General features: G+C 49.1%; 1 protein-coding gene across 9 annotated transcripts in view; it reads left to right on the forward strand.

Moving 5' to 3' along the window:
• The window catches only part of LOC138807814 (protein FAM178B-like), a 112,313-nt gene that overhangs the window by 78,579 nt on the left and 17,975 nt on the right, over positions 1-15,759 (forward strand). For all 9 annotated transcript variants that reach the window (XM_069993586.1, XM_069993589.1, XM_069993585.1 and 6 more), the window contains 2 exons: positions 5,755-5,842; positions 13,969-14,094. In XM_069993586.1, the coding sequence (XP_069849687.1) occupies positions 5,755-5,842; positions 13,969-14,094 (214 nt within the window). The remainder of the gene's footprint in view (positions 1-5,754; positions 5,843-13,968; positions 14,095-15,759) is intronic.

Raw genomic sequence — 15,759 nt, forward strand, 5'->3', positions numbered from 1 at the left:
AGTGGTGACAATTACATAAGTCAGGTAAATAGTGCATTTCTTTTTTTGACAAAGTCACCCCTTCCCTCTCTCCTAATTTTATCTTTGGACAGAATAACCAGGTACAGTCAGAGGGCTGTATGTATGGTATATCTAGAGCATCATAGGACATTTGATGAGGCTGTCACCACATCTTAGGGATGGAGAAATGTGAAAGATGGTAGAATTAGGTAGACTTACGAGAATCCACCCACAAGGCAGGCAGCTGGGGCACCCTAAGTTTTGCCTTCCCTAACTGGTGAGGCAGGGCAGATCTAGTATCTTGGATGAGGCCATTAGTAGAACAATGGTCAGATTCAAAGGCGACAAGAATACAACAAATGAAAATCCGAGATCTCAGCAGACAATAATGATGGGCTGAGTCGGAAACAAAAGCCCAACTATACAATTAAAAGCAGGATCTAGGGAATGGGGTTTGATAGCAAGATGTGTGAAAAAAAAAAAGACTCCAGCTCAATCTGTTAGCTGCTTGGCATCTCCAGCCTGCCAAGAAAATGAGCATCAGATTCTAGTCTTCCATGCAGAATGGCTCACTTGAAGAGGGACACTGACAACCGTGTGGCCTTAGGAGAACAAAGGAAAATGGCCAAAAGATAGAAAAGTGGGGCAGTGACACCTAGAAAAGGAATAGCCAGCCATGGAGTACAGCAAGTGCATCATGAATTGGGTGCCCAGCCCATCAGAAAGCTCCCAGAGCACAGAATCTAGACGTCCTGGAATAAATCCCAGAAGGGCAGATTTTGGCATAATATGGGAGCAACTTCCTTTATTTAGTCCAATGAATAGTCTGGGCTGCTTGGCAGACATGGTACTTCTTTGGTTAAAATGGATGCTGGTAAGGGCCAGGAGGAAATGTAAGCCATTAGTCTAGGGGACAGTAAGGTGTTTCCTAAATTGGAGGGTCGATGACTCTGTCGTAGGTTTCACTTTTCCAAAAGTAACATTTTGTTGCTTACAGTTAATCAGGGAGGTTGCATATCACAAGGTACTCAGTGTACTTAGAAAGGAGACCATCTGCATACTGCTGTTCAGCCACAGGCCAGAGTGGGTGATGGCCTATCCCCTCCACAAAGGAAACAGCTTTCCTGTAATCTTCCATCATGCAGATTTGTTTTGCCTGTTTTTATCCCTAAAAGGAACTGTGCAGTGTTCTCTAGATATCCTCAGAGATGTAAGTCAGGCAGACACCAAAAGGCTGGGTGTCAGGCAGCATTTCCATAGCAAAACTGGCCACTACTGTTGCTTCCTGAGCTGCCCTAGAGATGTGGAAAAGGCAGCTCACACCTTTGGCCAGATGCCTGACAGCCTTTTAGGGCAGTTCAGCCTCAGCTGGCCCTGGTTCCCTTGGAGAGTGAAGACAGGGCATCCGTGGGGCTGTACTGTTCCGGTTCTCTGCCCACACTAGCTGATGCCTTTGCCTGTACAAAGTACTCAGCCCCATGTTCCTGTGCGAACTGCAGGGGCAACTGCAGGCTAGAATCCTCTGTATTGTAAGTTTAGAAAAGTGGACTCCAAATTATCTAGTGTCTTAGACTCCTCGAGTGCTAATCCAGTGTCCTGGTCTTACAGAGGCCCCTGGAGGCGGGCAGGGTGGAGGCTGAGGCTGGCCTGGCCTGTGTCTCTGTGCTGAAGCCTGTTGCCTTATATGACAGTGACTGGGAGGGCTCCAGTGGCTTCGGCATCCTTCTCGGCCTGCCTGGTTTGAACTCTGCCTGCTGTTTCCGGGTACTTCTGGGGACGAAGAGCCCGCAGGCCAGCCTAGGCTGTGCGCTTTGCCTGCTTGCTGCACAGTTGAGGTGGCATGTGGGGTAGGGCCCTTCTTTTTGTCAGAGCGCTCCACTTGTAAAATAAAAAAAGGTAGCCCTTCCCCTCTCCTGAGTCCCAGTGGGAACTGAGAATGTAGGGTCTGTGTTGAAAAGACGGGGAGGGCTGTTAGGATGAAAGACAGTGGGAGGGCTGGCCAGCAGAGAGGGGTTGAAAGGAGGAGCTCCCTCTCTCAGATGTGGGTTCCTTTGCATCCAGTCACCCCCTCGGTGCTGTTTTCTTTTCTTCCTTTCTGGATTACAGCCCTGGCCTGACCCCCGCCCCTCCCCAAACCCGCCTCTTCCCTTTTGGACCCGCCCCCAGCACTGCTGTGAAGCCTGCCAGCTCTGGCCCGCTTTCCAGGCCCACTGTGGGTGACCAGGATCCCTTGCAGGCCTAGGCTGGGGGCATTAATGAAGCCCAGATGCAGGACTCTTGACTGGCCCAAAGTTTGCTTCAGAGCAGAGGCAGCTTGGAGGAGCCATTTACCTCCCACTGTGTCCTAGCCCAGCTGCTGTTTAAAAAGCTGGAAAGCAGGTCCTGGCTGAATGAATGTAAGGAGATGGAAGAGGCTGCTGGGGGAAGCGGAGGAGGTGGGGGGGGGGGCAGGGTAAGAGGGGAGGAAAGGCAGGCTCAGAGTTCAGGCAAGGTCTGCACCATTGAGGCCTGGAGTGGGGTAGAGATGGAGGTTCCAGCTCACTACCACCCCTTAATGGTGGCTGCCTGTCCTCAGTGCTCTAGTCCAGGGCCCTGGGGAAGGTCCATGCAGATCATGGCAGCCCTCTGCAGAAAGGTCATGGCCAAAGGGAGATAGTCAGTGAAGGATTGACCTCCCCCCCCCCACTGTTTTCCCAGGTGCATACAGATGTCAGGCAAGCCACAAAGATATGCACAGACTCCATTTTCCTAACAGTCAGGCCCATGTCGAGAATAGAGAGAATGATTGGTTGCTCTTATGGTTGCCAGATGGAGTACAAATATCACATGGAACAAACATGCTAAAATAAAAATGATCATTTATCTGAAATTCAGATTTAATAGGCCATCCTGTATTTTGATTTACTAAGTCAGCCATGTCTACTTTGCCCTTCTGGCTGAAATTCTTTTTTTTTTTTTTTAACATCATGGTTTCATTGAACTGAAGCATACAAACAACAGTGCACACAGACCATTAAATGCATGAGTCAGCGGATTTTCACAAGCCAAACATGTATGAAACGGACATTTAGGTCAAGAGAGGACATGGTACCTGAGCCTCTCCCCAGTATCCCCACATCCAGCAGGCTAAAATTTGTTTTGGACTTTAAGTGATTGAGCTCAGACACCTACATCTCCCCCCCGCCCCACACACACACCCATTGGTCATGGGGCCTGAACTTTGAGCCTGGGCACTATCCCTGAACTCTCCAGTTCAGGGATTCTCACATCTCAGCCTCCTAAGTAGGTAGGATTACAGGCGTGAGCCACCAGCATCCAGTGACACCTAAGTTTTTGTGTGTGTCTTCTTTCCCACAGTACTGTGAAGATGGGCCGAGTTGGAAGTAATCCTTCATGTGTGATCATGACTCTCCATAGGAGTTACCTGTATAGATTAGCCTAATCTGTTTATGCAGGGTACTTCCACCTGTATGAACATTTTAGTACCTCTTTCTCTTTTACTTATTCCCTACAAATAGCATTTCAGGGTCAGGAAAAGGTATATATGCACTTTTTTTTTCTTTTTTTTGTGCTGGTACACTGGAGCTTGAACTCAGGACCTGAGCACTCTATCTGGTACTCTACCCCTTGAGCAATACCTCCACTTCTAGCCTTTGGAGTTAATTGCAGATCAAAGTCTCATGGACTTTTCTACCCAGGCTGGCTTGGAATCTTGATTCTCAGATCTCAGCCTCCTGAGTAGCTAGGATTATAGGTATGAGCCACTGGTGCCTGGCTCTTCCCTTGCTGCTTTTAACTCACCCTAACCCTTGAGACCTCATGAATAAAATCATAGTTCCTTTTGGGGGGACAGGAAGGGATCTGAGACCAGAACTCAAACTCAGTACCTGATACTTTCCCTCATTGGCTAGTGCTGTACCAACTACACCATGTCTCCAACCCTGAAATCAGAGTTCCAACCTTTAGCATTGAAGGCCTGTTTGGGGAATATCATCCTGAAGAGGAATTCTAGTTCCATCCTGAGCCAGTCAAAGCAATGCTAAATGACCACTCAGAATCTCCACTCAGGCTTCTGATGCAAGAGGTTCTGCTGATTCACATTTGGCTCATGTACTAAGAAGTCCAGGGGCTGCTGGCTTCAAGCACACCTGGCTTCAGCCACACACTTGTCCTCTGCTGGTCTGCCTCCCTGATGTTGCTTTTAGGCTTTCCCACTGGGAACAGGATGACCACCAGCACTGTGGGGTTGGTAATGTGTCACATTAGCAGCTCTACTGGGAAGACATACTTCTCAATGGTCCAGCCAGGCCCTGAGCACATGTTAGTGGCTGTTACTCTCCTGCCCACCATGGAAAAACAAACTGGGGTGGGGGTCCCCAAAGGAAAGGTTCTAGATTTTTTTACATTGAGTAAAAGCAAACACAAAATATAGCCCCATCAAGCCAGGTCACCTCTGGGACTGGGCGCTGTCCCTCAGCTCTTCAGCTCAAGGCTAGTGAGCTACCGCTTTGAACTGCAGGGCCACTTCCGGCTTTTTCTGTTTATGTGGTGCTGAGGAATGGAACCCAGGGGCCTCACGCATGCAAGGCAAGCACTCTGCCTCTGAGCCACCTTTCCAGCCCCCTCTCAGTTGTTTTCTTCCTCTAAATACTTTTGTTTGTTTTATAGTGCTGAGAATAAACCCCAGAGCTTTCTATGTGCATGCTAGGCAGCAAGCACTTTACCTCTGAGCTATATACTTCAAGCCTAGTTTTATCCCTTGATGTATCGATATGCAGAAGATATACAGAGACAAGGATGTTGAACCAGTTTGCATGTTGTTTGGGATTTTTTGCTAGTTTTTGTCAGTGCTGGGATTTGACCTCATCTTGAGCCACATCTCCAGCCCTATTTGTTTTAAGGTTATTTTTTAGAGTCTTTCTCCCCACCCTAGCCCAGACAGCAATCTTCCTAGCTATGACCTCACCAGTAGCTGGGAGACAGACAAAGGCCATATTGCCTGGCATGTTTGGTTTTTTTTTTTCTTTTTTTTTTGCCGGTTGTGGGGCCTGAACTCTGGGCCTGGGTGCTGTCCCTCAGCTCTTCAGCTCAAGGCTAGCACTCTACCACTTGAGCCACAGTGCCACTTCTGGCTTTTTCTGCTTATGTGGTGCTAAGGAATCGAACCCAGGGCCTCATGCATGCAAGGCAAGCACTCTACCACTGAGCCACTTTCCCAGCCCTGCCTGGCATGTTTTGTTCAAATAGTTGCTAACTTTTTGCTTGGGATAATCTTGAACCAAGACCCTCTAAATTTCCGCCTGCCAGATAGCTAGGATTATACATGTGAGTCACCAGGCCTAGCCCACATTTTGGTTTTCTGAGACATAGTCTTAGTATGTAGTCCAGGCTGGCTTTGAATTCACAATCTTCATACCTCTGTACTAGGATTACAGGTGTGTACCACCATGCCAAAACTTTTTTTTTTTTTTTTTTTTTTGTGGTGGTGGTGATGGTGCTAGGGTTTGAATTCAGGGCCTTGAATTTGCTAGGCAGGTACTCTGCCACTTGAGTCACATACTTAACACTATGAAACATTTTTGAATATAACACTCCTTTGCTTATACATATCCACAGGTTCATAGGGACATAGGGTTGACAACATTACCCTCTTCATGGGTATCCTGATCTTCCTGGGCTCCTGCTTAACCGGCTCCCTGACTTCCAGCCTAGCCCTTGGCCTTTTCTCAGGTTTTGCTTGCTCTTCCCTCCCAGGCAGCTTCGAAGCCAGCTCAGCCTTGTTATCATCACCCGGATGCTGGGCCAGCAAGACATACTTTTTCTCTGGCAAGAGAAAACTCAGGTAAGTCCGTCTCAGCTGGAGCAGGAAGGTCAGTGGTGCATTGCCTACTCAGTCTTGAAGCTTTGCCAGAAAGACTACTCCAAGAACTCAGCTGAATTGGATATTTTTATATTTATTTTTTAAATTATCTCAGCTGGGCACCAGCAGCTCACACATGTAATCCTAGCTACTTAAGATGCTGAGATATGAGGATAGCAGTTCAAAGCCATCCTTTGCAGGAAAGTCAGTGAGATTCTTATCTCCAGTTAACCACCAGAAAACTAGAAGTGGTACTAGAAGTGGTGCTGTGGCTCAAAATTGTAGTGCATTAGCCTTGAGCAATAAGAGCTCAGGGTCAGCACCTATACCCTGAGTATAAGCCCCATGACACACACACACACACACACACACACACACACACACACACACACACACAAAAGAAAAAAGATTTTTAAAAAGATAATGAGTGGGGGGGAGATAGGAAGGGGAAACAAAGGAGGAGGCTACAATGCTTGATAAGAAATGTACTCATTATCTTGCCCATGTAAATGTAACTCCTCTGTGTGGTATTTTCACAATAATAAAAAAAAGACAATGAATGATAAAAATGGAAACCAATACTATCTGGTGGCTCAGACCTTTAGTCCTAGCTACTCAGGAGGCTGAGATCTAAGGACTACAGTTCAAAGCTACCCTGGACAGAATGTGATTCATTTCCAGTTAAACACCAAAAAGCTGAAAGTAAAGTTATGGCTCAAGTGATAGAGCACCAGCCTTATGTGGAAAAAGCCCAGAAAGAGTGCAAGGAACTTGAGTTCAAGCTCAAGTGCTAATACACACATACACACACACGTGTGTGTGCATGTGTGCACATGCAGGTGCACAAGCAAAATACTACCAAATAAAAGCTCTTCCCTCTAGGTGCCCCTTGGGACCTAGTGTTAAGTCATCTGATCTGGCAGCTCAGAGGCCCTAGAGATGCTAAAAATGGGTTAAGGAAATTGAGAACATCTCACCTCCCCAGAATTTTCCCAGGAATTCCTGAAGAGATGTAGGGTCCAACAAAACTCCCAACACAACCACACTAGAAGAGGCAGGCATGGAGCTGGGAAGGTGGCTCAGTGGTAGAGTGCTTGCCTTGCATGCATGAGGCCCTGGGTTTGATTCCTCAGCACCACGTAAGCAGAAAAAGCCCAAAATGGCACTATGGCTCAAGTGGTAGAGTGTTAGCCTTGAGCTGAAGAGCTGAAGGACAGCACCCAGGCCCAGAGTTCAGGCCCCATGACCACCACAACAAAAATGCATAGATACATCCATTTGTGTATGCAAATAAAAATATTATTAAAAAAAAAAAAGAAGAGGCAGGCACATGGGCAAAGGCTGGGTTACACTAGACCCTGGAGGTGTACATGGTAAGCTTGAGTAAATCCTCAGAGTGCTGGTGGAACATTCCAGCATATCCTCAGGCCTGGTGGACCAGGTGTCTAGATACTGTGATTGTAAAAAGGGAGTTCAGAAAAATGATGGGTAGTTGGCTTGTCAGGATGGGCTCAGCCTGGCTTTTGTTCCAATGTTGCCCTTTGCCCTAGAACTTGGTATATCTGAAGCTATTGTCTTTCCTTCTCCAGAGGTGATGGTCCAGCCCCAATGCCTCAGTCCTGTTCTTCCCCCTTAAATTAGTTGTGGTTCATATCTCTTGGGTCTTTCATTGATATGTTCAGTGTCTGTGCCATCCTCCTGGGAGCCAGGTCTTTGAGGGAGGAAAACCCATTTTTCTGTTTACTGCTCCCCCTGGTACATACTAGGGAGGCAGTCTATGCTTGCGGGTGAACAAATACCAAGGTGGATTGTCAGGGTACACAAGAGACAGTGCTCCCCAGGCTATCCTTGGGAGGCCCATGGAGGAGATGATCTTTCTAGAGGTCACTGGCTAGCCAGTATATTAGAGTAAGGAGCCACAGAGATATAGTGATGGGACACAGAACAGAGGCATTCCAGGGACTCAGATGGCAACTTAATGCAGACTTTGATGGGGGAGCAGGGGCGTGTCACTGAGGCTAAAGAAAATAGAGGGGTGGTAAAAGGGGGAGGCAGGAAGCAGAGTACAAGGAAGACACCTTGCCTAGGAGCTTTGTGGGCAATGACCAAAAAGACCAGACTGTTTCAAGCCTTGAATGTTTTTCCTGGAGGGGTGCATGATGAAGCCACATGGGCCAGGAGGGAAGCTGCAAAGGAGGGAAGCAATTGATAAGGGCCCATCAGGGTGCTGCCTCTCCCACTGAGAGATGTCTTGTGAAGTCCCATCAGCTGGCTCCCTAAGGGCTTGGATCTTGAGGGTGCTTACGAGCAGAACAAGATCTACCCATAGTCTGGGGTTCCCAGCTGCAGGGCCTTATAGTACACCAGTCACCCATCACCCATCTGCCAGCATCCGCTCAGTACCTGACTACATGCCCATCTGCTTGTTAGCCCATGTCCCAGGCTCTGCCTCAGGTGCCAGGCACCAACAGGCTCTGGGGAGACAGCACCAGACAACCTTGAAAGATGGGTGAGCAACCTGGCTGCAGCCAGGTGACTAACTCTGCCTGAAGACAGTGAGATGGCTCTGAAGCCAGGTCTTAGAGAATGAGTCTGTGCCTGTACTTCCAGGAGCAGAGGAAGTGACAATCAGGATGGCTCCCAGGATGGGGAGAACCAGCAGGGGCCTGTCCATAACCCTCCACATGTGCTTCCTCTTCACTGCAAGCCCCAGCAGCGGCTCCACAGCCACCCCATAGCTCTGCCTCTGCCAGGCACACCCCTTTCCAGTCTGGCCTGTCAGACTGATCTCCTTGAAACATGCCTCCAAGGGCCCCCTCATCCCCAAAGCTGTTCACATCAAGCCCACATGCCCCCTTTCCCAACTTCAGCTGGCCTGTCCAGTGCTGCCTGATCTTCTCAGCCTCCTCAAGCTCAGCCTGCCTGTGTCTGCACACAGCTTTGGCTGTGCACTGGCCCCTTCTTCCTTTCTACCATCATGCCCCGCTAGAAATAGAGGTCACTACCGCGCAGCAGCACTGGGTATGTATTGGTGCTGGTCTCAGTGCTTACTTCTGGTAGCAGCCCTGGGCTCTAAGGATTGCTACCATATTGTGCAGATGGGGAAACTGAGGCAGGATACTTTCCCAAGGCCACATAATAGAAAAGCAGAGGAGCTGGGATCAGAGTACTACCTATGACCACTGCAGTGTGCTGTGTTGGTAGTCCTTAGCAGCCTGGACCACACCTGCCACCTGGTGCTGAAGGTGCCCTGCTCATTCTCTGTAAAGACACCTCAAGGATTGAAACATACTCTTGTAGAAGCAGAAGCCTAGTTTGGAGGTGTGCAAGTGGTCTGCAGAGCATTACTGGGCAAGAGGGGTCCTCAGCATCCAAGCTGCTTGCCCTATGACTGCCCCAACCTGCAATCCCAAACCCCAGGAGCAAGACAGGGTCTTGCTGGACTTAAGGGACAGGAAAGAGTTGGGATGCAACAACCCCAAGGCTTGAATTTTCCAGGAGAGTCCCAAGGTCTAATCAGTAATCCTGTTGTTCTGTTGAATACTGGGAATATTCCAGAAATAGCAGTGTTTTGGCTTCAGGCCCTAGTATGCTCCAGACTGCTCTGGGCATGGAAGATAGAGCAGAACAGAATTCAGCCCCTCTCTTGGGACATTCCTAGTCAGGGGAAGGCAAACACACAGGCACTGAGAAAGAAGTAACAGTTGGGATGAAGTGCCAGATGGTTATAAATGCTGTGGAGAAAAATAAAGCTAGCTACAGAGGAGAGAAAGCACTGGGAGGATGCAATTTATTTTATTTTATTTTATTTATTTTTTGCCAGTCCTGGGGCTTGAACTCAGGGCCTGAGCCCTGTCCCTGAGCTTCATTTGCTTAAGGCTAGCATGCTACCACTTAGGCCTCAGCGCCACTTCTGGCTTGTTCTGTGTATGTGGTACTGAGAAATCGAATCCAGGGCTTCATGCATGCTAGGCAAGCACTATACCACTAGGCCACATTCCCATCCCAGGAAGATGCAATTTTATAAGAACAGAGAAAATGGCATTTGTACACAGACCTAAAGGAAGCAGATTTCCTAGGGAAAAGCATGCTCAGGAGAGAGGGAATAGCAAGTGCAATGGTTCTGGGACAGACAAAGGCTGCTTGGGTAGGAGTAGAGGACTGAGGGTAGAATAGCAGGTGTTGAAGTCAAGACAGGTTAAGTGGAGGCTCAGTGAGCCAGAGCCTCAAGGCCATGATGTGAGGGTTTTAGCTTTCATGCCAAAGAGAAGAGCTACAAGTTTGTTGTTGTTGTTGTTGTTGTTGTTTTGTGCCAGTGCTGAGGCTTGAAGTCAAGGCCTCATGTCTCTGCTGGACTCTTGCTTGTATCTAATATACTCTACCACTAGAGTCATACATTTGTCTCTGAGGTTTTGCCAGTTAAAGAGGGTATTAAGAGTCTTGTGGATGTGTTTGACTGGGCTGGCTACAATCTCAATTCTCAGATCTCAGCCTCCTGAGTAGCAAGGGGATTGTAGGTGTGAGCCACTGGTCACAGATGGACACCCTGGAAGATTTTGAATGGAGGCCAGACAAAATCTGATTTGTAAAAAGTTTTAGGTTTACTCTGACTGCTGCATTGAAACTAACTGGTCCAGGGTATGGAGGAAAGGAAGGGTATAGTTATCCTGCCCTGATAGTTGGCCTGGGAGGTAGCAGCAGGGGTGGGAAGAGTTCAAATCCTAAGTCATTTCCCAAGTATGACCAGCAGGGTAGAGAAAATAGCCTAGAGTACTCAGGAGATACAAGGCTAGATAAAATGCCCTTCATTTACCCAGCCAAGACCCAGGCAAGACACAGGTAGAGCAGGTTTGGGAGGAAACTGGGGGTTTGTTTCTTATTCCAGGCCACTTCTTGCAACATAGCAAACCAATTGTGTTTTTGTTTTTTGTTTTTGCTTTTTTTAGTGCCAGTCCTGGGCACTGCCCCTGAGGTGTTGATGCTGTTATTTGTTTTGCTCAAGGCTAGCTCTCTACTTCATGAGCCACAATTCCAATTCTGTGGGGATTTTTTTGGGGGGGGGGAGGGGACGGGAGGAGGATACTTAATTTGAGATCAGAGTCTTGCAGACTTTTCTGCCTGGTCTGGCTTTGAACTGTGATCCTTAGATCTCAGCCTCTTGAGTAGCTAGGCGTGAGACACTGGTGCCTAGCCAACAAACCAATTTTGTTGTCATTGTGTTTGAGATAGGGTCTGGTTTCATACCCCAGACTAGTGCCAAATTCTCCATCCTGCCTTGTCTTCCCTAGTGTGTATACCATCACACTCTGTGGCAAAACACTTTTGTCAAACTGTGTTTTCTAGTTTGGAAAGCACGGACTTTAAGTGGGCAAAATCAAAGAGATTAAATGTTTGAAGTTCCTCGGATGAAGTAATCTGCAGTTCTGACCAGCTATTTATAAACCTAACAAATACTTAGTGCAGTGAACAAAGCTGCCCTCAGAGAATGTACATTCTGGCTAGGGCTCAGGGCTGGTAGTAAATTAGCAACATAAGCAAGGAAGCTCCCTTGTGGGGAAGAAATAGGGGGCGCTGTGGAAAGAAGAACTCATAGTAAAGCGGTTGGCAAAGGTGATAGGCACAGAAGCTACAGATTGGATGAGGAGTTCAGGTGGACAGGCCCCCTGGCAAGGTGAGCTAGAGCAATCTTGGCTGTGCAAATAGGATCCACCACCAGGATTTATATATAGGAGCTACATATGCAGTGTGGACAGTTGCTTCACTAGAACTGCCATTGCTTGCAGGGTGCTGAAAAGACTGGTGGAGGCCTGTCCTCTTAGGTGATCATTTTGCCCCAGGTGTCTGTCCTAATATGCTGAGTGTTTGCTGAGTTGGCATCTGGGGAAGGGTGGGGGTGGGGAGATTGCTGGTCCAGCCCTGGCCCTGATGGGACCCACATGGCTCAAATAAGCCCAGATCCAGGAAGGAGATTGGCTGGAGGGGCTGAGCTGGAAACAAAAGAAAATTAGCAGATTGAATAGGCAGCAGCTTGCGGAGCACAAGGAAGTTGCTTTCAAGGAGTGAAAGGAAAAACACAGGAGTGAGCAAGTGAGCACTGTTGTATGCTTTCCTCGTTAGGCCCCACCCAGGACTCCTAAGTAGGGAGCGTCCTGGCCTTGAGTAAGGCCGGCCTGCCAGAGGCTGCTGCCGGGGTGTGGGCTGCTGGGCCAGCCTCTGTGCTTGCACAGCTGTGAGCCTCCAGCCAGCAGGCCAGGCTGTTTTTGGAAACTATCCCCAGACTCAGGAGGCCTTAGCAAGGCAAAGCGGTACAGCCTCAGATGAAGCCCCTCTCTGCCCAGAGTCTGACTTCTCCTTCCTTCCTGCTGCTTCCTCTCCCCTCCTAAGCAGAGAAGTCCTGGCTCTTCTCCAGGAAGCAAGGCCTGCCTGCCTCCTAGCCTCCAGCCCAGCTGCTCTTGTCCTGTCTGTCTAAGTCTAAGACTGCTAGGGTGCTGAGCAGGTGCTGGCAAGTGAGTCACAGGAGGAAGCCAGGTGTGCCAGCCCAGCTGGGCTCCAGCAAGGAGCCTGGGGCTGAGGTGCCTTGCCTGTGGCCACAGTGCACCTGCTGGACCTTATGAGACAGTGTTCTGTGAATTACCCTGCCTGTGCCCCTCCCCCTGCCCTGCAGCTCCCCTCTCCCCAGGGTTACACATGACATGGAAGGCCCAGGAGCTGGGAGCCTGTCTGTCTCTGCCCAGCAGTCCTTGCTGGAACTCAGCTGAGGTGATCCTAAAACCTGGTGCATGGGCTGGGCCAGGAGAGGTTAGAAGGCAGTCACATGCTTTTCCAAGGATTTCAGGGGCCAATTTATTCAGTGGATGGGCAGTTGCTTCACAGTTGAATGGGAGGTAGATTGACACATCAGCTCAATGTTTGTGTGGACCTTGTGGGGAACTCCTCTCTAAACAGCTTTACTGCCGGGTGCTGGTGGCTCACGCCTGTAATCCTAGCTACTCGGGAGGCTGAGATCTGAGGATCGTGGTTCAAAGCCTGGGCAGGAAAGTCCATGAGACTCTTATCTCCAATAAACCACCAGAAAACCAGAAGTAGCACTGTGGCTTAAGTGCTAGAGTGCTCACCTTGAGCTGAAGAGCTGAGGGACAGCGCCTAGGCCCAGAGCTCAAGCCCCACAGCTGACCAAAAATAAACAGCCCTACTGTAAGAGGAGGTTTTTAAGACAGAGAAAACTGACACAGGTGTCAGATGATAATGACCTCTTGGTAATTTTATTGGATAAGAACATGGTATTGTGTTTTTAAAAGGAAATAATGTTTAATGAAAATGGTATTGTTGGGGTTGTTGGGGATTGTTGGATTATTGGTGGGATCTTCTTGACCCTTTTGAGTGAAATAACTCAATGTTTAGAATTCTAGAGGAGGAAGGGGACATAGTGAGGGCAGAGGAAACAGGCAGGGCAAAACAAAGATGATTGTAGTTACCACTCAAGGATGGACAGGGGGGTTAAGGCACTGTTTCTCTCCATCATGTCTGTCACAAATGCCACAATGAAAAAAAAATGCCACAATGATAAGTTCAATGAAAAGAGAAGGCTGAAGGGGAGAATGGGCTGGCAGGTGAGAAGCGGAGGCGGGCACAGGCCTTCCCAGTGACAGAGGAACCCTTGCTCTGATTTTTGCACGAGAAAGAGATTTTTTTTTTGGGGGGGGTCAATCATAGGGTTTGAACTCTGGGCCTGGGCGCTGTCCCTCAGCTCTTCAGCTCAAGGATAGCGCTCTCCCACTTGAGCCACAGCACCACTTCCAGTTTTCTGAAGTGGTTTATTGGAGATAAAAGTCTCATGGCCTTTCCTGCCCAGGCTGGCTTTGAACCACGATCCTCAGATCTCAGCCTCCTGAATAGCTAGGATTACAGGTGTGAGCCACCAGCACCCAGCAAGAGAAAGAGAATTTTTTGTAGATGAGAATACCTGTGGGTCTAAGAGGCCACTCACCTCCAAAGGGAGATGAGGACTCAGATGCTAGAAACGGTGTTACAGCCCACTGGTGTAAGCTGAAGATGTCCCCGACACCCATGCCCTCACTTCTTGAGTGACTGTCCTTTCTCCTCCGCAGCTGTCTTTACTCAGCCAGCTCCTGAGCCTTATGAGGCCATCATCCCTCAGGCAGTACTTGGTCTCTGAGCTTTTGCCACCCTTCCAGAAGCAGCAGCATAAAGCCAGTGCCGAGCTAGACCACAAGGTAAGCACCTGGCATCTGTCTGCCTCCATCAAGGCAGTGCCACTACGCGTAGCGGGAAAGGCAGGGCTGTCTGCATTGCACAGCCTGCGGGACCTGTGGCTGCCAGTCCTCCCAGAACCTCAGGCCATGCTAGGACAGAGGCCAGCAGGCTGCCTTCTATGTAGAGAGGAGATACTCAGCATCCTTCCAAAACCTGTAATTAGCACCCTGGCCCACACCATGCACTCAGATGTAAGGAAGGTTGTGTGTACGGACATGCAGGCCATTGAATCACCTGGCCCTGCTTGCGTGTGCTCTGTGAGAGCTCGGTCTTTAAGTAGAGTTTGGAAAGATGCAAGAGCCAAAATATGCTGGTGGAAGGGAGGAGGGAGTATGTTTAGAAGTTCAGAGAACATGTAGATAGGAGAGGGTAGCGCTGGGCTCAGCCTCCCTGCTGGTTCCCACTCTGACTGTGACTGAGGCTGAGCCCTTGGCTCACCCCCAGCTTCTCCTAATGGACCTTCCAGGCATCACCCAGCTTTCTCTAAAGCTAAACTCTGGTGGGAGTTGGGCAATGAGCTATTCCTGAAGCAGGAGGTTACAGAATTTGGAACAGTAAGACCTGTGGATCTCTGAAATGATAAATGTCCCATGTGGAGGCTTGAGAATAGATGCCGAGAGCCCAGCTCCCTGGAGCACAGGAGGGGTGCAGATCTCCACCGAGACTGAGGATGAAGAATGGAGATAGGATTCTTCCTAACCAGGAAAGCAGTACTTCCCAAACCACGGTCGGAGGTTGAATGCTGATGATCTAGAAAGCCAACCTTGTGGGCATCACTCTGCAAATCAGATAAATAAGCTAACTACTTAATGAACACAAATGAACCATTAAGAAGATATGCTAATCCCCAGGTGCAGGCTCCTCTTCCAGAACAGGTAGGGAAGGTTATCTTTCAGTCATGCTTCATATTAGTACATTTATGAGGCTTGCGGCCTCCCAGGAGTGTGTGAGCCGTCTGCATGGCCTCTTCTTCTCCTGTGCCAAGTATTTCCCAGGAAGCAGGGGATGGTTACAGAGGCCGGTTGTGGGACTCCAGAAAGAGACAGGGTAGCCCGTGGGGAGGTGTTCTGTCTGGGCAGGACAACCGAGGCTTAGGGGCAGGGGGAGAAAGGGAGATGAGAACAAAGAGGAGGCTGTGTCTGGTCTGGCTGAGTGGAGACTGTAGCCTCGAGGCAACCTGGACCTCACCGAGTAGATATGTGGTTCCTACCAGCCCGAGGCTTCCAATTGTCTCACTACATTTCTGAGTCTGTCTGGTAGTAGTGCAGGAGGTGTTCACAGGATGGCCTGAGGGGTGGGGATGAGCTGATTAAAGGCATCCTTTTACTTTGAGGGCTTTTCTCACTGTGAAAAGCTGTGAAAAGGCCTCTCCAAGTTAAACCACTGGTTGGCAGCCATATTGGAAATGACTGATTTGGTCTGTTAGCAGAGAAGGGCTTGCACATCTTTGGGCAGTCACTGTCCCAAACGGTGGTGCTGGTTGGGGACAGTGGAAGGGGCAGACAATGCTGAGGTAGCTCTCAGAACCCCTATACTACAGTGTATGAGTTTACTGGGCTTTCCTTCACCTTGTTCTGAGGGTGTGGTACCTAAGAGCAGATGAAGGCAAGAGTGGGGGTACATGG

The sequence above is a fragment of the Dipodomys merriami genome, unplaced genomic scaffold (assembly GCF_024711535.1).
Source record: "Dipodomys merriami isolate MVZ:Mamm:240054 unplaced genomic scaffold, mDipMer1.0.p SCAF_435, whole genome shotgun sequence".
Classification (NCBI taxonomy): domain Eukaryota; kingdom Metazoa; phylum Chordata; class Mammalia; order Rodentia; family Heteromyidae; genus Dipodomys; species Dipodomys merriami.